The sequence below is a fragment of the Saccoglossus kowalevskii genome, chromosome 13 (genome assembly GCF_978046115.1).
Source record: "Saccoglossus kowalevskii chromosome 13, keSacKowa6.1, whole genome shotgun sequence".
Lineage (NCBI taxonomy): Eukaryota > Metazoa > Hemichordata > Enteropneusta > Harrimaniidae > Saccoglossus > Saccoglossus kowalevskii.
The window spans coordinates 30,209,181-30,232,903 of record NC_140653.1 but is presented as its reverse complement, the minus strand read 5'-3'; the positions used below and the strand labels follow the sequence as shown (position 1 = coordinate 30,232,903).

The 23,723-nt window shown below is 37.3% G+C and overlaps 2 protein-coding genes across 2 annotated transcripts; one reads left to right on the top strand and one right to left on the bottom strand.

The window, feature by feature from the left end:
- The first annotated feature begins 1,220 nt into the window (after positions 1 to 1,220).
- Positions 1,221 to 8,945, top strand: LOC100369701 (alkaline phosphatase-like). Its single transcript, XM_085506781.1, has 9 exons — positions 1,221 to 1,314; positions 2,192 to 2,415; positions 2,627 to 2,801; positions 3,266 to 3,441; positions 3,825 to 4,026; positions 4,260 to 4,400; positions 4,656 to 4,847; positions 6,252 to 6,389; positions 8,387 to 8,945. Exons 1-9 carry the CDS (start codon positions 1,242 to 1,244, stop codon positions 8,587 to 8,589), a joined length of 1,524 nt encoding a protein of 507 aa, XP_085362907.1. The 5' UTR covers positions 1,221 to 1,241; the 3' UTR covers positions 8,590 to 8,945.
- Positions 8,946 to 10,384: 1,439 nt separating this feature from the next.
- On the bottom strand, positions 10,385 to 21,205 carry LOC100369853 (ileal sodium/bile acid cotransporter-like). The gene is made up of 3 exons (XM_078009062.1): positions 20,835 to 21,205; positions 11,473 to 11,683; positions 10,385 to 11,050 (listed from the first exon to the last, which is right to left on the bottom strand). The coding sequence occupies exons 1-3, from the start codon at positions 21,203 to 21,205 to the stop codon at positions 10,385 to 10,387; spliced, it is 1,248 nt and encodes a 415-aa protein (XP_077865188.1).
- Between the last annotated feature and the right edge of the window lie 2,518 nt (positions 21,206 to 23,723).

Sequence of the window (23,723 nt, the reverse complement as noted above, 5' to 3'; positions counted from 1 at the left end):
TGACATTTGAGTGTTATCGAGTTATAGTTATTTTGTTTTCTGATACACATTTAATTGGACTGAAAGCTGCCAAAATGGTAATGTTAAAATGGTAATGGAGACTGTGACCCAACCAATGGCTGACTCCCTTGTGACTAAAGAAAACATAAATGATGCATTAGCTGACATGAAAGGTGTTGAAGGGACCGACAAGATCGATAGGAGGTGGAACTATGACAAGTGTTTAATTTAACTTTGGTATACAATGATTCAATTTTGTTTTGACTGAAGCCAACCATGCCACCTCGGCTAATTTGGCCAATAATTTTGCATTATTGCCTCGATATCCCACGGATTTATCTTGGTGCTCTCCAATTTTCCCTATTTTATGCCCATGTGCCTAAATCACAGTCGTAAGAAATGTATAGGTTTCCTAACAAGCTGCTCATATGGGAGAGTGTCACTATATCGAGAGCTGTGACACTGATAACTTCCCCACCCATGTTTTCATAGTTTTGTGTTTTGGCATAAATATTACTCGTCTATTTGCTAAATTACACTGGTGACTACAACATGGAAGTGTCCCTGATAAAAATGCTCGTGATAGTTTTTTAAGGAAGTTTTTTTGTTGAGAAATTGAATGGTTACTGTCCTTCCATGGAAAGATACATTGCAATGCATGGATATTCTCTATTAGATTAGAGGTGAAATCATCCACAGACAAGCATCGCAACAGGATTCAGGACCACCTTGACCAGTGAGCACTGGTTTTCTTCTATAAACTGAAACGATGACTAAGTTCAAACCAAACACTTCTGCGCTGCATGTCTGCTGTTGTCGAATGGCCACGTCACAATCTTGTCATATTTCCATATCATTTTCTTCTAACTTATCATAACTTATAATCGTCAAAATATACGTAACAAACACGTATATAGGTGGTATTCATTCGCATTGTAATTGGAGCATTGTAATTGGTCAAGATGATTTCATCCGTAATTAAAAATTAATAAACGTTTAAAAATATTTTATATCAAAAAACTCATTCACACCTTTCTAAAACGTACATATTGTTCATAATATCCATGTATATATCTGGAAATAGGGCAATGTTTATGTCAGCGTATAGTTTGATTAATTGCTAAATGATAATGTTAAATAGATTAAACCCATACAGATGTCATGTTTCTCATTGATGACATTTTTTTTATTTTGACAACTCATGACAAGATCATTCGCTTCCAACGCCCAAATCTTAGACCATGGAGCAACGAATATATGCTGTTATAGCTATAATTGTCGTCGGTTTTGCCGTTGAGTCAGCATTGTCACAACGTAAGTACAATATATAGTATCTTAATAGTTTAATATATAAAGTGTTAAATAGTGGAAAAGGAGTAAATTCATTATAATATTCACATTGGTTCATTCTTATGATGCCTTCATTCAGTCTTGATGTACGGTAATCATGATTGAATGATAAAAATAGACACAAGAACTGTCATAATAATAACTGCCACCGTTGTTGAGAAAACGTAGCTCGTACCAATGAAATATTCGATTTGTAGTAGAACTATGCGCTCACATTTCAATTGCAATAAGAACGAAAGAAAAGGCTATGAAGTTATGTTCAGTTACTGATATTCGTGACACCCGTATTCGAAATAATGTACGATTTCTTTAAAGGGACAATGTCGATAACGTTGAATATTTTATTGAATGTTTAAATAATTGTATTTTATATTACAATAAAACAATAGAATACGATTTGTCGAAACTTGGCAGTTTTCGTTCAACGTCAGTGTGCATGCGCTTCGAATTATCTGTACGTGTGGTTAAATGTAATAAATATATATTGTGATGTTTGTTGTAAAACCAGCACTTTGATGTTACAATGAAGACTCGTGCCTTCATTAAGACGTCAAATACATTGCCTCTTTAATTTATATATTGTATTCGACATTCATTTAAGACTAACGTCATTCAACTGTCGACATTTATTATTTAAATACTCAAACTACAAGAGGGGTCCGACTGCTTAAAATTAACTTGTGTTGTCTTGTTACGGATTATACATGGATTGCAATTTATTTGGTACAGTTTGGTAATAGTTTGGTACACTTGTTATTACATTACTTATGCCAGTTTTGCACCGGAAAACGTACATGTAACGGTTAAATATTGTGCTTTATTTTGTTTTGCGGAATTCCAGCCGCAGCTGACTGGTACGCACAGGCACAGGAAACACTACAGAGGGCGGTTAACTTAGAAAAGTTGAACAAAAATGTTGCCAAAAATATCATTATATTTCTGGGTGATGGTATGGGCGTTGCAACTGTGACGAGTGCACGTATTAAGAAAGGTCAGGATAACGGACAGACAGGAGAAGAATACGAACTAAATATGGACAAGTTTCCTCATGTTGGTATGTCAAAGGTAGGTTTCGTATTTACTCACATATCCGCTAACGTTATCCTTTCTCCCATGAAGAATGTCACGTGTGAGTACGTACCAGAGGGAGCCAAATTGTGAGTTGATTACGCTATATATCCCGTGGCATGAGCCAGTCATTGAAAACTATTAAATTGTTGCACCGGTCTCACTATTTTGGTGTATGATCCATGTATCAATCATATTTTGGACGTAGACGTACAACACTGATCGTCAGACACCCGATTCAGCAGGCACGGCCACTGCATACCTCTGTGGAGCTAAGACTAAGTACGGAGTAATTGGTTTGGACGATGGCTCAACGCGCGGAGACTGCGCAGCAAGTATAGGGTCGGAAATACCATCTATTTTAGAGATAGCTCAACAACACGGTAAGAATTATTTAGAATCAGAAAATCTAATAATTGACATCTGGGATTTGTAGTGATTTGAATAAATTCAAATATAACACAAGTTCTACGTATTCTCGGATAAATCTCATGGCATTACTATTTCAACAATTATTTTATAACCCTTGATGTTACACATATTTATTTACTGAACAACGTTCTGTTCAAAACAACATAAAACAGAATATAGAGGCTGTTGGTAGAGCCCGGGGTTTCCAAAAAACGGAATGTGTGGTTTATTCGGACTCCGCATTATATTTGATCTGAGATGTACAATTCATTATTATTGGCTAACTCTGAAGGACGAATAAATATGTATTAAGACAAATTATTTATAAATGCGTAGGCGAAATATAAATCACGCGGCAGCTGAATATACACAGGTTTCGATTACAAATGTGGGAATATTTTTACTTATTCATATAACAAGTACACTAATCTTGCAGGAATGTCTGTTGGCGTCGTCACGACAACTAGAGTTACTCACGCCACACCATCGGCCTCATATGCCCACATTCCAGACAGATACTGGGAATACGATGGCGCTATTCCGACAGCCGAACGAGACGCAGGATGTGATCGTGATATTGCAATACAGCTGGTAGAAAATACTGGTATACAGGTAAGGTCTTCTTGAAAATTCAAGGATTTTTTTGTTCCAGCCCAATGTACATTTTTTATTCCGCCAATCACGTATAAGCACAGTCCCTCAACACGAACTGTGGTATAAGTAAGGTCAGGAACGTAAATAAACCTATTGACGAACGATGTAGTAAGGTCTATTTTGAACACAAAAGAATCTCTCCCACTACAGCCTAAACTAGCATATCCATTTCGTTTTTTTACACCACTGAAGTTCGTAAATATACTATTATCTACAGGTTTCTGGTGCGCCATATTTGTGCCCAAGTTCATGACAACACCCGCCATGGTGTTCGTTTTTTGTCGTACAAACACTGGAATTTTCGATAAATATCAACTTTATTTTGATAATTAATATTGCAGGTTGTGTTGGGAGGGGGACGGAGGAACTTTATGTTGGATACACAAACTGATCCGGAAGAGACAACCAGAACAGGGTATCGCACTGACGGTAGAGATTTGATAACAGAATGGATTGAGAGTAAACCCCCACTGTCTGCCATGTATGTCTGGAATGAAGATCAGTTTAATAATGTTGACCCAGCGAAAACAGACTTTTTATTAGGTATTATTGTTATGCTATTAATTTAAAAAAAAATCGAAACGTGTCTTAAAATGAGAACATTTGCGTCCAGTTGGGCCGTTTTCAAGTAATGGCCGTTGCGACCTTGCAGACTTATTTGTAAATAGAAGATGGATTTATGCATCTATTGAACAAAACGCGATAACTATTTCAACAATAAGTCTGAAAATAAGATTTCGAGTTGTTTAGTAATAATAAATGTGTTGTTGTTTCAGGGTTGTTTGAACGCAGCCACATGAACTATGAGGCTGATCGTGCAAACGACATTGCTGGTGAACCACACATAACAGAGATGACGAGAAAGGCCATTCAAATATTACAAAAGAACGCCAATGGCTTTTTTTTGTTGGTCGAAGGTAGGATAATATTATCAATATTATACAGTGTACATGATAAAATAATATTAAAGCGGGAGGGTCGTCACCTGCGCACGCGCGGTAATTGAGTCCCAAGCGACGATAACACACGCTAAAAACGCAAAGGCTCATGGGTAGACGCTTGTTTGTAAACAATGACACGCTATGGCCATCTGACGCATGCGCAGGTGACGACTCCCCCGCTTTAATATTATGACGACATGGTTGATTATATTAATCCGACTTTTTTTCTAGGAGGGCGTATCGATCACGCTCATCATGACAATAGGGCTGGGAAGGCCCTGATAGACGCCGTAGCGTTTGACGATGCTGTACAAGTAGCCAAAGACATGACGTCATCGAACGATACCTTGATAGTTGTGACTGCAGATCATAGCCATACAAACGCAATAACAGGCAATCCTAGTAGAGGCAATCCCATATTAGGTATGTACTAATTTACATATTTAAATAATTGTGATCATATATAGTCTTTATTTACAAATATTTCGGTCCATAAAGTGATTACAAAACAAAGAACGTTTGTGCGTCGATTTGTATAGTAAATATTACAATAAATCTGAAATCTCGTATCGAACATTAAATGTATGAAATACATATTCACCAAGGCGTTTAAAATTGACATCGTCATGTGATTTCATTAAAAAAAAAAAATTGTTGAAAGACGGTGGATCATAGTAACGGCGTATCACGAAATTCATTATAAAAAGGGCAGCAGCGAAAGCGTGATACGGCATTTGTGTGTGAAATAACAGTTACGGAAGTGATATATTTCTCTAATATTAGATTTGTTTTAAATTCACGATATGTATCTAATTTAGTCATGGTACAAATATCACTAAACCACTTACTGTACAAATTATTTTTAAATCTTTAGCAAAAAAATTCCAAGGCTAAATTGATATTACCAACTTCTTCGGAATACCAAAATTGGTCAAGATTGCACAAAGACAGCAATGTTTTAACTTCTGCAACCCACGTACTTTTTGATCGTACCCCAGATTCTTCCATGGTATATTACATTTCATAACATTTACGTGGGTATCTATTTTTGGGCATATTGATCATTTTAGCCCAGTACTTTACACAACGTTTGGCTGTATAACACCAGATTAATCATTTGAGCTCCAAAATCAACTATTGTCACCATTCACAAAATAGTTCTATATACCATATGTGCATATTAATTAGGTAATTTGCATATCATTAACCATTTGAGCACCAAAGTCAACTTTTGTCACCATTCAAAAAATAGTTCTATATACCATATGTGCATATTAATTAGATAATTTGCATATCATTAACCCTTTGAGCACCAAAATCAACTATTGTCACCATTCGCAAATTATAGTATTATTTTTCATTTTTCTAAAATGTAAATCAAGACAGGTAGCCAATGGGAAACTATGTCCATAAATCCCAAAATTATAGAAAAATGCATAACAATATTGCACCACGTGTTCAAACACGACGCTATAAAAGGGGACATATGTTGTCATTGTCACAACTAAATACCTACATAATTCATATTTTTTTTCTCTCCAAATTGTTGATCAAGAACTGTAGCCAGTAAGAAGTTAAGTTCAACTGGTCTGAAATTATCACAAAATTACCAAAAAATACCTAAAATTAGGCAAAATTTCGTTAGCAAAATTTAAAATCAAAGGGTTATAGTCATACATGTTAATAATTTCTTGAAGTGCATATATCTGTAACTAGAGAAAAATATATTTTAGCTTATTTCAAAGAATATAGCCCACATTAAATTATTCTATTTTCAAATCCTCAAAACACTTGAACAGAATTTGGAACCTTAATTGTTACCTATAGGTAAAGTGGACACCGGCTTGGGTGGTGATGATCTACCGTACACTACAATCCTGTACACCGATGGACCAGGAGGTTTTGAAGTGTCTGACAGTTATCTGACGACTGGTAGTCGTCCTAATATAACAGATGTCAATACAGGTAGTAACATGCAATGATTTTCACACGTGATTAGATATCCACCCGGTATGTTTATTTACATGTCATAGATGGCGTGCTCCTGACTGATTTAGATTGGTAGGACAAACGTAAGGGTAGAATTACAGCCAAAACAAAGTCAGCTTGGACATTCAGTTGCGAGACATGACAAAAATAAACGGTGCCAGCGATATATTTCGCGAATGAAAGAACAAAATAAATGCAATCAAATGCGCCGACCACGCGCGTTGGAAATAAATAGAACGCGTTGCGACGAGAAATCTCGCCTGCATCTTCAAGTTTCACTCACGCAAACGCACGCACATGCTATTTCCGTATATTGAATATGTTGGCAACGGAAGGACAAGTTTAAATCATCTTTGTATTAACACAACTTTAAAGCAACTGTCTCACACTGAATATATGTTTATCAATTATTAAACTAAACATTCAATGAAGCAGACTGCGACGGTTAAGACGAAAAGACAAGGCTAAGACGAAAAACATGTGACAGTACGATTATGCTCGTCTACTACACGCCCGGGAACTACACATTCAAGTATCCAACTTCCAAATACAAAACATGATTAGTATCAGCAATAATTTCTAGTATTGCCTGGATAATTGCGTATTATTAGTTGACATCAGACATATCCCTGTACAGAAAGAATATTCAAATAAGTTGGGATGAATATGAATTGAATATCCATCTTTTGAAAAATCAGCTAAACAGTTTACCCACAGGGAGCCCAGGAACTATAATCAACTGTAATACGCAGTCTCTATGAGCGGGGGGGGGGGGGGGGTATCGGCTGGTATCTAGTGTAAGAAATAGTCTATTTCTTACACTAGATACCAGCCGATACCCCCCCCCCCCTCGCTCATAGAGACTGCGTATTACAGTTGATTATAGTTCCTGGGCTCCCTGTGGTTTACCACCACGATTGTGGTGAATTGGCGACTTATCAACGAAGACGACCGGACGTCTCCGGTCATGAGCTGGCTGGTTCGAATTTATCCACTTTTACAGTGATGAATATTGCGTTCGAGTTGAGTTACTAGTAATTACAAGCCTGATTTACATTTTTCTTGTGGTGTTTTTCGTCAATGTATTAAATATAAGTGCGTTGGGAAATAGCATTATCATATTGCGTGAGTGAAAGACGATGGTAAGACTGCGTCACAACGTGTTCTATTTATTTCCAACGCGCGTGGTCGGCGCCTCTGATTGCGTTTATTTTGTATTTTTATTTTATTCGAAATGTATCACTGCCTGCGTTTTGTTGTTATGTCTCGCAACTGAACGCCCAAGCTGATCTTGTTTTGGCTGTACTACTTACTTGACAGAAAGAAACTTTCAATTTCAACTTTCATATAGTTCACGGTGTTTGCACAGATACTTTCTTTTGGAATGCACATGTCATGTGACATTTGAAATGGTTATAGTTATGGTTTGAGTTCTAATCTATTCAGAAAGTCGTCACAACTAGCTATTCCTATTAATGTAATTGTACTTCTGTTATAACATTCAGATGACCAATTTACCAATTCCAATCTTTTGTACAACACAATATTCATAAAGTCACCAAAACTAGTTATCCATATAAAGTGCATTGCTTTCTAATTTGACGAGAGCCTATTTTACATTGGTTCTAAATATTGTGTTTCGATTCTCTTGCGAAGGGAGTACAGTCGAAATTACGGGCAAACATGCAAACAGATAAAGCATGCAACTCGGCACTCGAACTCGTAAAATTACACTTTGCCTATCCCGTCAGCTTGAAATAGTGCGTATGGAATGCGCACTCACAATGACTTCGGGGTGTAAAATGATTCAAATCACCTATATTACGATGTAGCAATTCTATAATGTTGTTACATTGTACTTGAAATGTTCTTTGTGGCCACATTTTGTAGCAACAACACAATATTTAAAACCACACATTCAATATGTAGCATCCAGATATCCATATAAAGTGTACATTTGTTATAACTTTCAGAGGATCCATCGTACATCTTCCAATCTCTCGTGCCACAGACTTCTGAAAGTCATGGCGGAGAAGACGTAGCAATATTTGCCGATGGACCCATGGCCCATCTGATACATGGAATACATGAACAACACTATATCACTCATATGATGCAGTACGCAGCTTGTATTGGAGATTATGAATTTTATGCTAACTGCCAGGCAAACAAATAGGAGTCCTTCACACAAGGTTAATAAAGTAAGAGAAGAAAGTTTGAGTTATGTAATCCTCTATGAAGCTAGCATGTATTATTTACATTGAAATTAATTGATTTATATTATAATAATAAAATGTAGAGTTGAACGTTTAAAAATGGATCTGTTATACGGTTGCATTGTCTCTGAAAACGGATGTGCTCAGAACTATACGAAGACATCTTGATATGAAATACAACTCTATGACAATAATATTATAATACATGTATTTCACAAACTTAATATATTTGGTCTGATGTATGTTATGTCCAACAAGTAATATTATAAATTAAACATAATGTTGCATATTTCAGCAAAATATGCAAATCAACTAATCAATATGCAAATTTCATACTTATTAAGCAGACAGTTACAGTTGACAAATAAAACATGCTGAAAATGTTTATTTTTAAGGGAAACAATACTTTCAGAACCTGTCTGTCTTTGGTGTTCTATTTCAGTCGAGATAGTTACACTGTCACATTACTAATAAGTAATATACTAATACTAATATTCCATTGAGCAGCTATATATATAGAAGACATGATGTAGGATTACAAAAATTCTGAATATACAATGAAAGAATATGTTCATTATAGTCATAACTAGAAAAAAACACGTTTAGTATGTACATATTAGTTGGGTACGGGTCTGTATTTCACTTGGACTCAATGGAAAAAGAGGTAACTTGATTGTCCTAATTAAAAATGGTGAAATAAAATAATCTTTTGCGGGTTCAGCACGGAGTTCTGAATATACGTTTGAAAGTGTATAAATGACGAAAGCCGAGTTACCGCGAAACAGATTTACCGAATTCACGTAATATTTTATTGTTAGTGCATACATTTTTTCCAAGTCATTTATGGCAGCCACTGAAAGCGAACGTCCCAATTCAGCGCCACAAACGTACTATGTGGCCTGTTGCCGTGGAGCTATGATATTAAATCGTTAATTTGTTATGTTCTAGATAATATGGTTATATAAACAAGAGTTTATTCGGGTCGCTGTAAGAAACCAGACATGAATTTCCCCCTTGGGCGTCGCCAAGAATTCCACTTATCCATGTCCTCCCCACTTTGGAACCGCTAAGTGCGATACTGTCTTTATAATAATATATCGTATTATAAGACATCACTCGTTAATACTGTACTGTAATTGGTCAAAACAGGATCACGTGTTATCGGCTAAATTACCATAGTAGCGCCAGGCAAATTACTAGTTCCCTAGGGAGACTAGTACATCAACTCGTGCCCGGGGATGACGTCACTTGTCACCTGATCGTGTGATTTCAAATATGTCGTCTGCTAGTTCGGTCGCTGATATCGATGGTCCGCCTCGAAAGACTGGACGATTTAGCTTCAGTTCAGAAGAAGAACTTGACACATTAGTAGAAAATAAAGATGCACAGAAGACGAAGGACACGCTAGCAGACGTCGAGAAGAAGACATGCAGTGTGTTTACCAATAATGGTACAGTAAGAACGTGTAATGTGTTATAAAACACATATTGCATGGCCTTACTCGGGTACTAGTATACGTCTATTTTTCCCCTCGGGGTTGTGGGGTACCAACAATACCTGCTACTTCCCAAATAGCAGGTATTGTTGGTACCCACAACTCCTCGGGGAAATAGACGTATACTAGTGCCCTCATGGTCATGCAATATGTGCTTAATAGTCTCATGTATGCGAGCTCATTGGGCCTCTCTTGCAATTGTTGGTTCATAAGATGCCTACTCTTGCAAAAAAGCACGATGGGGCTTGTCTTTCCCAATTTTATAATGCATTTTCTTCATCCCTAGTCAAACCACGATTGACTACGCCTCCTCCATCAGCTGTCAGACCACCATTGGTTACGCCACTTCTCGTGGTCGGACCACCATTGGATATGCCACCCTCCTCGTCCAGACCACCATTGACCACGCCCACTTCCTTTGTCAGACCACCATTGACCACACCTACTTCAAAGTCTCCATTTACTATGCCCCCCTTCGAGTTATACTTGCCCTCTTCGACTGGCGCCACCATTGCGATATCTTCATCCTTTTCTGTATCGCCATAATCGCATGCACCCAGGTAACCATGGTAATATAAGAACCGATATATTACAACGAATACAAGGAACTCTATAGCTAACAGTGGACCATAGAGAGACGGGATCGCCTGCATCTCAGCACGCGCCGGGCCGGCCGGAAATGACGAATTGATGACGCTGAGTGATAGAGCTACATTTTGACACCCGGCTTCTATGGCGATGGTACGTCTTTTTGAGCACGGTAAGCGAATGATGGATGATGTGATAAACCCCACACAAAATGCTAAAGCAGGTAAGCTGGCAGAGACGACATACACCTGCCATGACGATGTGTAGACATCCGGCTTGATGTACGCCCTCAAACCTATACCGATAAGTATTCCGGCAATTCCAAGAAAAGCACAGACCTGTAAAAAACAAATATAAAATAATTAAATTACTTATATTTCATTCGTTTTTTCACCCCACTGTCAAGTACGGTCTTGCCATTTACACTACATTCAAGTTTATTAACTGGTTTAATAATACAATGTATATGTCTGTGATCGACAGTGTTACTTAAACATGAAACTCATCTGTCGTAAAAATCGCTCTTTTTGTGACGCGTGTGTGTTTGAAATCGACTCGGAAAAGATCGTTTTTAAGAAAAGGCGTCAGGCATTTTCAGTATACAAACACTACAATTAACTACCAGAGTATCGTCAGAACATAACACTCACGTACATTGCACGGAAATATGGGTTTGCGAGATTAAATAGCGATGTTAAAGGTCAGACGTTGGTTTATGGGTGAACTATAATATAATTTATGACCCCCCCCCCCTACCTACCTTCGAAACTTTTTCAATTTTATTCGGTATTACTTTGTATTTGAGGAATAATCCAATTGCAACGGGAACCAATGAAACGGCCAAGGATACCATAACCGTAGCGTATGGAATGACTACATTGGCGTCGTCCGTCCAAGTACGGCCGTATAAAAATAAATTCAGCGGCATGGCACCCACAGCAAGTATGGTTGAACACGTAGTGAGGGTTATGCTGTAATAAATAGAAGAAACAAACATCGGAAAGGTAAACAAGAGTTAGTAGTCATGGCTACAATATATGAGCCATGAACATCTTGTCAGTTGTTCTAATGAATTTAGCCACTAAATATCATATCATAATAATAATTTTAGAGATTTTTATTTATTTATTTATTTATTTATTTATTTATTTATTTATTTATTTATTTATTTATTTGTCTGTATGTTTTCTATAACCTCTTTGAATCAGGGCTCACTATTTTGATTAATATGAGCTGTGTAAGTTACAAATCAAATATGGCATTACATTATATCAACAAAATTCCGATCAAAAATACAAAAAGGTAATTTAATCAATCAAAAACCTTTTTTTCATATCTGTACATGTCGAGTTCTGGCTATTGAACTTTGTAAGCTGGAACAGTGATATGACAGTCTGAGTCTGAAGTAATTTCACATTGTAAAATAAACACGCTTATTGGCTCTACTCTGACTATACTTCAATATTTCAACGCGTATGGCACATCACTGTGTTCGCTATTGTGATTGTCTCATAACTAGAACAGTACTATACTTCACACAGTTTATGTAGTATACTGATGTGAAGTATAGCAATGTATTTTCATATTAGAATACTAAGTTATTTACACCTTAGGGTTATTAAGTAATGATTTCTGTGCGACTCTAACTTAATGTTTAACTACTAGGAAACTATGACCGCTATAAATGTAGTGCATGTTTGTTGCTGCATACCCACATGTACACAAATTTAGTGATTATGTGTTATCCCATTTTTATCTGAAAATTGAGATATAACCAGCATCATTATTTATGTTCAAGTTCACACTCCACTCCACCACTCGCGCGTTAATCTTGTAAAATTGTTATTAGTTCTGACGGTGATGTAATTAGTACGCAAACTTGTATATTTTAAGATCGTTTACTTAGTGCGCTGCTTTTCTAATTACGCAAATGTGTTTATAATATTGTACCGGCTCTAAAAACTTCAACATTGTAATATATCGCTTTCATAATAATTACACAAACTCAGTTATTTAATATTGGACACAGAACGTTACAAAGTGGTATAGAGGGGAGGCAAGGGGGGTAGCTGGTACGGTTTTACGGGAAATAAAAAGGGCTTTTCACAATTTACGAAGAAAAAAAAGGCGTTTTTACAGTTTACAGTGTTAACAAATGGAACATTGAATGGTCCGAAGAGCTCTCCGACTCAAATTTTCCACCATTGCTGCGCCGTGTGAAGAGACGTATGCGCATATTACCCTCGTAATGCTCTTCATTCGGTTAGAGGGCCTTTTACGTCGTGACATTCAATTTTGTAGTGAATTGTGTCATCTATTCGTTTTACAGTTCCTAAAATGTAATTTCCCTGGATTATTCTTTACGATTTTTTTATTTGGATGTGAATTTTTGTACGTACGAGAAAAATGACACATTTTTACAGTATACGAAAAAAATATTTGACTGATTACGTTGTACGTCTAGCCTGTGATTACAGAATTACGGAATTTATTTTTTCTATTTACGTTGTACGAACAAAAAAATATTGCAATTACGTTGAACGAAAATAACCCTTGCCCCCCCCCCCCTTCGGTATAGATTTGAAGAGTAGTTCGGAATTTAAAAATAGTTAATACCCGTTGTATTCCCAAACTGTACCACTCCTTTGCCAGTGACCAGTGTTTGAGCGACTGGTCGGTGTTTTCAATGAGCCAGCGAGAGAAACGATAACGATAAAAATGCGGTCGTTTTTCGGTCGGAAAATACAGTGCGGTCGGAAATTAAACGATAAGCGGTCGATTGAAAAGTGGGAAGTTGGACGAAATGAGTACTGTAGTTCAAGTGACGTGAGCGTATTTCTAATTCAGTTTTAACTCGTACAATGTTTATCCACTCACTGTTCACTATAGCTAGAACGCTGTCCGTGTCTTCACTTTCAGGTTAGTTTTTCTGCCGATTTTTCGAAACCAACAACGTGATTTTTTATATGGGATTTCGAGAAACTTAACATGAATCGATATGGTACTCATACGCACAACACCTCACAATGTTTCAACTTTTAAATTGTCAGTTAACAAGGGTTTTCATAGTAGCACTTCTATGAGATTGACGTACTAGAATGAACGGGTTCAATTATCAGTGTTCACTGATGACATCATTGACCTGGCCCTCTAGAGGCGAAACTACGCCAGGCAAAGCGGACGTTTGTCGTCTGCTTCAAAGCCAGTTTTATACCCGATATTTAGGGCATTTCGCAGCACATGCAAGTTGTTTTTATCGACAGAATTCGTTCATAGATCTCAAATTTCATGTACAGAGTGTCAAAAGCCAGACCTCTACTCCCCTTTAATATTGAGACTGGTAATCGTCCTTGTGTGATGCGACTCAGTGTCAATTTTGGTCGCGTCACAATAAACTTAGAAACAAAACACATGTAAGCTATACAATAATGGAATGTACATAAAACCGAAATCCTGAAGAGTTTGCCAATCCATCGTTCAAACGCACGGATTTGAATCCATTCAGCAAATCGTCTCCACAAAAAGTAAAATAAACATACGACCCAATACAAATACATATGCCATATACAGTATTTCCGGGGTAGTCTTACCTCAAAGATATGTTGCCGTTAGCATAATAAGACATTACATTGGACATACTCCCACCAGGAGCGCTGCATTGGATCACGAGAGCGACAGCGTAAACCGGCGGGAAGTTAGCCGCTTGGGCAACACCAAACGCAACCGCCGGCATAATGACAAACTGCGAAGCCCAGCAAATGAAAATACCCCATGGTCTCTGGAAACTCCTCTTGATTTCTTTAAGATCTGTCGCTCCCCCCATCCCAAACATCACAATCAGTACAACCGCATAGTTCAGATATTGGTCGATGATCATCAGCGTTTCGATGTGCTCGGGCCCTGTTTCGTTACATACGTTCAAAGTCACTGGTTCCGTGGTTGTAGCCATTTTACAATTCCAGACACTGATTTGACGCTGAAGTAGTGCGAGATGTTGATAACCTACTACAATAGGTTACACACTTTGTTTTCAAATTTATATAAGTTGTAACTAGAAATATAAACATCGGCTGCAAATCAGACGAATGATTGACAGATATTGCCCATAATGTTTTCTATTTTTGCTACGAAGTCCGGTAGACTTTGAGGCGCGTCTGTCTCTCATTCACTTTTGGTCGGTCATCGTGTCGATTGCGTGTCTACAAATCGGCGTTTGTTCAAGTTGTTTAAGCACCACGATTGAGAAGCAAGAAGTCGAAAAACAAGTTGAAGTGAGAACAATAGTTGTCGATTTGTATTTTCGTGGACTGTCATTTGCTGAGATTGGAGATCGAAATGGTGTTTCAAAGCAGACAGCTTATAATATCGTCAAACGGTTTGTTACCACCGAGAGTATCCTGCCAGGAAACTGACAACGTTATAGACTAAGTCGAATATTATAAAACATTGCGACCGCGCATTTACGGACAAAAATTACTCGTGTACGGCGGCAGATTCACTGTCAATTCGCCCAAATTCACATTCGTCCCAACACTTTCGTCCCACAAGTCGATTCGTCCCAATTCACATTCGTTCCATTTCACATTTGTCCCAATTCACATTCGTCCTATTTATTTTTAAATTTTGATCAGCATTACGATCTTGAGCAGGGTCAATTTTTGACTCCCATGTGCGAAGCACAAAATGGGAGTCTTTGCAGTTAGTGTGTCTGTATGTGTGTGTGGGTGTGTGTATGTGTGTATGTGTGTCCGACTGTTCCACTGCTATCTCAAGAACCATACATCGGTTTTTGATGAAACTTGGTGCATAGATGCTCTGGGCCAATGCGCAGATTTGATTAGGTTTTGGTAAAATTCCATGTTCGTTAATTACCTAATTTGCATGATAATTAGCTAATTGTTAGCTGTTCTATAACTGTTCCACTGATATCTAAAGAACCACTCATTGGATTTTGATGAAACTTGGTACATAGATGCTCTGAACATATGCGCAGATTTGATTAGGTTTTGGTAAAAATCCATGCTCGTTAATTACCTAATTTGCATGATAATTAGCTATTTTTTAGCTGTTCTATGACTGTTCCACTGATATCTAAAGAACCACTCATTGGATTTTGATGAAACTTGGTACATAGATGCTCTGAACATATGCGCAGATTTGATTAGGTTTTGGTAAAAATCCATGCTCGTTAATTACCTAATTTGCATGATAATTAGCTAATTTTTAGCTGTTCTATGACTGTTCCACTGATATCTAAAGAACCACTCATTGGATTTTGATGAAACTTGGTACATAGATGCTCTGAACATATGCGCAGATTTGATTAGGTTTTGGTAAAAATCCATGCTCGTTAATTACCTAATTTGCATGATAATTAGCTAATTTTTAGCTGTTCTATGACTGTTCCACTGATATCTAAAGAACCACTCATTGGATTTTGATGAAACTTGGTACATAGATGCTCTGAACATATGCGCAGATTTGATTAGGTTTTGGTAAAAATCCATGCTCGTTAATTACCTAATTTGCATGATAATTAGCTAATTTTTAGCTGTTCTATGACTGTTCCACTGATATCTAAAGAACCACTCATTGGATTTTGATGAAACTTGGTACATAGATGCTCTGAACATATGCGCAGATTTGATTAGTTTTTGGTAAAAATCCGTGCATATTAATTAACTAATTTGCATGATAATTAGCTATTTTTTAGTGGTTCCATGACTGTTCCACTGATATCTAAACAACCACTCATTGGATTTTGATGAAACTTGGTACATAGATGCTCTGAACAAATGCTAGGTTTTGATTAGTTTTTGGTAAAAATCCGTGCATATTAATTAACTAATTTGCATGATGATTAGCTATTTTTTAGTGGTTCCATGACTGTTCCACTGATATCTAAACAACCACTCATTGGATTTTGATGAAACTTGGTACATAGATGCTCTGAACAAATGCTAGGTTTTGATTAGTTTTTGGTAATAATCCGTGGATACTAATTACCTAATTTGCATAATGATTAGTAAATTTTCGATTTTTCCACTGATATCTCAAGTACTAATCATCACATTTCAATGAAACTTGGTACATAGATGTCATATGACACTGCACAGACCTGATAATTTTTATGGTAATATCAGTACATATAATAATTTACATAATTAATTAATGTTCAGCTTTTGATATAAGTAGTGAGCATTACATTTCAATGAAACTTGGTACTTACATACTCAAGGACTATGCAGAGATTGATTGTTTCAGATAAATATTTGTGCATATTAATCACCTAATTTGCATAATTAGTTAATTTTCAGCTTTTCCACGGGTATCTCAAGTACTAATCATCGCATTTCAATGAAACTTGGTACATAGATCCTTTAGGACTATGCAGAGACCTGATTAGTTTCAGGGTAAATAATTGTGCATATTAATTACCTAATTTGCATAATTAATTTTCAGCTTTTCTACTGATATCTAAAGTACTAATCATCACATTTCAATGAATCTAGAATTATGCAGAGACCCAATTAGTTTTTGGTAAATATTTGTGCATATTAATTACCTAATTTGCATAATTAACCAATTTCCAACTTTCACACTGATATCTCAGGTACTAATCATCACATATCAATGAATGTTTATACATGGATGCTGTAGGACAATAGACAGACCTGGATAATTGTGGGTTAAAATCTGTACATATTAGTTACCCAATTTGCATAATTAACCAATTTTAAGCTTTCACACTGATATCTAAAGTACTAATTTCCATTTTAATGAAACTTAGTACAAAGATGCTCTAGGACAATGTACAAACCTAATTAGTTTGGGGTAAAACTCTGTTCATATTATTTCCCTAATTAGCATAATAATTCATAATTTTTTGGTTCTAATCACATTTCAATTAAACTTGGTACATAGAGTTTTTGTTACATTGCGCAGACCTCATTAGTTTTACAATCAAATCTGTTCATGTTAATTTTCTGATTTGCATAATTAGTTTTCAGCTAAGTTATTTCAAATTATATTTAATGTGTCTCCAATACTCTCAGCACATGGGAGTTCTTTCTAAGCTTTCTTTGATTATGTTTTATGTTTATGTGTGCAAAAGGTTGACATCGACGTGAGGTATATCCTACGTCTTGTCGGTTTACGTTGCAGGTTCGGTCAACTGTTACTGACACCGTGACGCAAACTAATAACTCCACGTTGCGTGTACGGTGTATTCGTATTTATTAACTAATATCTTGTACGTTGCGTGTATTTGTATAAATGCTCTGAATTATAGGTATCAGATGTAACTTGCATTTCAATTTCTCGTGAGCATTCCACCATTCGCTACTTCTCACTTACATTTTATTGTCAAATGTGTGTTTTACTGATCTTGCCGAATTATTAGATTATGTTCACGCGTCGGCTGTCAACCATGGTATTGAATAAAACTAGTCGTTGCTTGTTGTTAATATTAACAGTTTATTTTTCATGTGATAAATATTCGGATGTAACTTTGTCTGTAACTTTCATATTTTATTTTCGCGTTCGAATATGTCCGAGAAAGTTGGCTTGATTTGTTTAATATGACATTTTATTTATCTTATAAATATATACAACTTCCGTGGACGTTCCGTGCATGGAAGATGGTAGGTGGAAAAATAGGAACAGTTTTAATTCAGATTTAACTTTTTTTTCAAGTCTCATAGTTTATTTTTCCTTTCCGTTACTAGAAACCGTGGTATAACCCAACGTCGGCAAAAACAAAATGGCGAAACGAAAAATTACGCATGCCAGTGCATGACGAGCACATGAACAGTTTGTTGATCGGATCTTGTTGTGCTTATTTGGCGAGTTAGTAGTGGGATAACCTTAAATCTGACGAATCGACTTGTGGGACGAATTAACTTGCGAGGCGAGACGAATCGACCCTCCCCGGACGTGTGATCGTGCGTGCCAGTGATAAGCTTTTTAAAGCGATTATTTGGTGGCACATCAACCTTTTAGTTCTCATCGTCGAGAACTAATAATCGAATAACACCCATTCTACTTATGTATTCATTTTCATTATTGATGTACTGGATGAAGTCTTCATAGGACATTTGTTGCAGGCAGCTTTCAGTTATATACATCGGCGTGATACGGATATTTCCACAGTAGGAATAATGCACTTTGATGAATAATTCTGTCATGATCAGTCGGTCAGCTGGTTCTGTAAAATAACGTTCTTTGCAGTGCTACCACTTTATGCTCCCCTCTCATTGAAATAACATATGACGCAAATTGAAGTAGGAAACTAAGTTGAGAGCCTCGATCGTTTATTGGAGGAGAAATTCAAAACTAATGTACCGCCTCTTTCATGGGCGGAGCTTTCTTCCGGTGCGCTGTCTGCATTATTTGTAACAACTTCTGTAATTGTGAAAACAAAGTATGTAACCTATTGTAGTAAGTTATCAACATCTAGCACTACTTCAGCGTCAAATCAGTGCCTGGAATTGCTGAACAGAAATTGTTTTTTCGCGTATGTGGTGTTTTTATATGTGTACCGTGGTACTGTCATGAATTTGTTTTTGCGTATCTGTTAACCGACTTAATTAACTGATTATTAGCGAATTGCTGTGTTATGTCTGTCATCGTGTAGGCCTATTTGAAGTTTTGGACGGAACTTGGCTCAGTGATTTGGAACTAATTACCAGATAGCCGCCGCTTTTTAGACTACTCATTCTGACAGTTGGTATCCGTAGTTATTAATGTAGTGAACGATTAATCAAAAGATATGACGTATTCAGTACTTAGTGTGATTGGCTTTATGATTGAAGGTTACGCCCTAGAGTCTTTTTACTGCTTTGTAATTGGTTAGAGTTGTGAAAATGAATAAAGAGAGTTTGAGTTGGTCTTGACGAACACAGCACGATAGACGCAGTAGAGAGAGAGTGCAGTCCTGGGCAGTCGAGAGTCCGAGAGAGTCCAGGGGCGAGCCTTGAGGCAGTCCAGTCTTGGGCGAGTCTTGGTTCAGTCTTTTGATAGCCTTGGGGATTTTTTCCCCAGGGCGCTGTGTATTATAGAGTGCTCCACAGATCGACTAAGACGAGAGCTGAAACGTATTTCGTTGTGTGTCAGTGTGTCTTATTTGACTGTAAAGTTAAAGTGACTTTCCCGATCCCGTACCTCAAGGGGACGAGATAGAGAGACGAGACGAGATTCCCCCCTGACAGTGTAGAGAACCCGAGAGAAGAGATTACCCCGTGATAGTACACTTGTTTGCGAAATCAGTATAGATTGCAACAATGCTGGGATAGCGATTCGAGACTATATATATATATATAATAATTTGGAAGCAACACTGGTTGGGTGACTAGTTTCTTTAAACTTTTCATATGAATTGTGCACCCGGGATTATTCATTTGTTATGACAAGTCACGTGATACATACGGTTAACAATCTATCATGGTCTATTCTGACATTTATATCAATTGTTTATTAAATTTTCCGGAAAGACGTTCGTTTCACCGGACAATGTCACAGGCGGCTTCAGCACGGAAACGACAAATCGCAAGGCCAAATCGAGTGACCTGGAATGTCAACAATACGGAGTAAATCAACAAGTGGTTGCTTACTGTTCTTAGGTCACGGCGCGCTATCCTGTGTAATTACTTTCATATTATGGGGGTCGGGTAGGGTGGGGATTCTAAGTTTATGAACTCCTAGTGACTGCTCGTCAAACGTCTGATTGTTTGGTGTAATCATACTTCCCACCGGGGTGTGTGCTTCGTCGTACAATTGTTGGCCAATCGTTGGAGTGGATGACGATTTTTAATTATCAACACTGCCTACGCGCATAACATAAGTACTAACAGACACACCATAATTATGACATCCACAGTGTCAATTTTGGTCGCATCACAACAAACTTAGAAACAAAACACACATAAACTATACAATAATTGAATGTACTTAAAAACGAAATCGTGAAGAGGTTGCCAATCCATCGTCCAAACGCACGGATTTGAATCCACTCAGCAAATCGTCTCCACAAAAAGTGAAATTTAACTTTTTCTTTGAATAAACATACGACCCTATACAAATATATATGCCATACCACATGCCGTGTTTCAGGGGTAGTCTTACCTCAAAGATATGTTGCCGTTAGCATAATAAGCCATTACATTGGACATACTCCCACCAGGAGCGCTGCATTGGATCACGAGAGCGACAGCGTAAACCGGCGGGAAGTCAGCTGCATGGGCAACACCAAACGCAACCGCTGGCATGATGATAAACTGTGAAGCCCAGCAAATGAAAATACCCCATGGTCTCTGGAAACTCCTCTTGATTTCTTTAAGATCTGTCGCTCCCCCCATCCCAAACATCACAATCAGTACTACTGCATAGTTCAGATACTGGTCGATGATCATCAGCGTTTCGATGTGCTCGGGCAGCTCAGCCGGCCCTGTTTCGTTACTTACGTTCAAAGTCACTGGTTCCGTGGTTGTAGCCATTTTAACAGAAGTTTTAAATGTGTACCGTGGTACACTTGTTTGCGAAATCAGTATAGATTGCAACAATGCTGGGATAGCGATTCGAGATTATATATATATATATATTACGACCATAAATCACTATAATATATTGTTATTTATTATTTTATTCGACTTGACGAATAATAATTTGGAAGTAACACTGGTTGGGTGACTAGTTTCTTTAAACTTTTCATATGAATTGTGCACCCGGGATTATTCATTTGTTATGACAAGTCACATGATCTCGATGACCAATGATACATACGGTTAACAATCTATCATGGTCTATTCTGACATTTAAACGTTCGTTACACCGGACAATGTCACAGGCGGCTTCAGCACGGAAGCGACAAATCGCAAGGCCAAATCGAGTGACCTGGAATGTCAACAATACGTAGTAAATCAACAAGTGGTTGCTTACTGTTCGTAGGTCACGGCGCGCTATCCTGTGTAATTACTTTCATATTATGGGGGTCGGGTGGGGTGGGGATTCTAAGTTTATGAACTCCTAGTGACTGCTCGTCAAACGTCTGATTGTTTGGTGTAATCATACTTCCCACCGGGGTGTGTGCTTCGTCGTACAATTGTTGGAGTGGATGACGATTTTTAATTATTAACACTGCTTATGCGCACAGCACAAGTACTAACAGACATACCATAATTATGACATGTTTACTTTTCTTTAAATTGTTGTATTTTTTGTGTATTATATTGTATTATTTGTTATATAGTTGAATTTATTGACCCCAATTATGCTCGTTTTGTCTAATAATTATGTCACATTGGACCAGATTGACGTCACTCACAAATAGTTTCTAAGCAAAGTCACGCGATCACAAGGACAATGATTATTGTTTTATATTTCGTATTTTATAGATATGTCGCCATTAAATAATATTTCAAAATGGTCGTGTTTCATTTTCTGATAAATGTCAAATATCGCTGTAGCAACTTTTTTTTCATTCATCGCATTTTGTTTATCAATATTATACTAATATTTTTATGAACAAAGCGGTTTTTAATTTAAGATAATAAGTTGAAAATTTGTAAAACGTGACAGGATATATTATGTATGAGTAACAAATCATCGACCATATGATGACCGTTATTATCCTTCGTCCGTCAAGGTCACTAGTCTACATACCTGGTATAAAGGAGTGACAAGTGATCATGTTGAAATAGCAGTGACAGAGTGTCCCAATAATTGTTTATTTGCATTGTACATCTGTATATTCACAATATTAACATCAAATGGGTAATTGGAAGTCACATAACCATGTTACAGGACACCATCCCCGCGCGGCTATGTTCTGGTTCAAGATTGGTACTAGGATCAAATTACAGCTGTCTGTTATCGTGACCACAACATTGTTACGTCACGTGTTTCTACGACAAGCATACACATACCTTCAAAACTAGTAAACAACTTATTTATTCATCGAAGTTCCCATGCTAGTAACAATAGTTTCTGATTCATGGTTCACCAGTAGTTCACAACAAGTGCGCCAGAAAGTCTCGAATGTTGGACCAGAAAGACGCTTACGGTCAGTGCCCGATCTCGACGACAGGGTGAAAGAATGTCTGGATACTGACGGTCATACTGCTTACAGTCAGTTAAAATGATGCCACCTCGCGATAAAAACACTTTCGCCTATTGGTTGGAAGTATTTTATTGGAGATCAAAGATCAATCGTGGCCATCAACTAAAAAACATAAGAATTCCCACAAAACACAAATATATTTACAGAGTAAGGAGATTGTTGGACAATGAATCACGAAAGTGAAATATACACATACAAATACAGTTTATTCACAATCGCATATTACAAAAAATAACAAACAACCGGCCCTGGTAGGTTTAATTGCTTTCACGCAACTTCACTATATGGTACAGAATAGGAACATTCGAAGTATTTGAGGACCAGTGGAGCCGTGTATTGATCGAACGTTGTCACTTGTACGAATAGAGAATGCCTGTAAATATAATGGGGCTAGCCCAAATTCAGTTAGATTTTGTTACACCGATCATGTGATTGTTTTAGAAAGTCAAATTTATGAATATATCAACATTATAGCAGCCCGGGCGTGTGTGTCCTCCCGCTTGAAGAACACATAACATCGGCTAAATGATCTACTCCCGGGCGCAAAAGTCAATATTCGTTCAGTAATAAATATTACCGACGCCGTGTGCATAGACAATAGGCTCCTGTACACGGGTTCACTTGCACAGAACCGATTGGGTGTTATTTTTGGTTACAAGCGACTGCACTTCACTCACGTTGTTTGTTTATAACACTGCAATGGGCGTCACTGTGAAAGCCATGTCTCAGATACCGGACGATATCATTAACAAATAGTGAAATAGTGTACCCTAATTATAGTTATAATGTAAGAGTATTACACGTATTCTGCACAGATGTGGAGCCCTGACCACCCACCTCCCCTAATCACTACTACTCTAAATCTGTTTGTACCAGTACTAAATTACCTGTTCTGA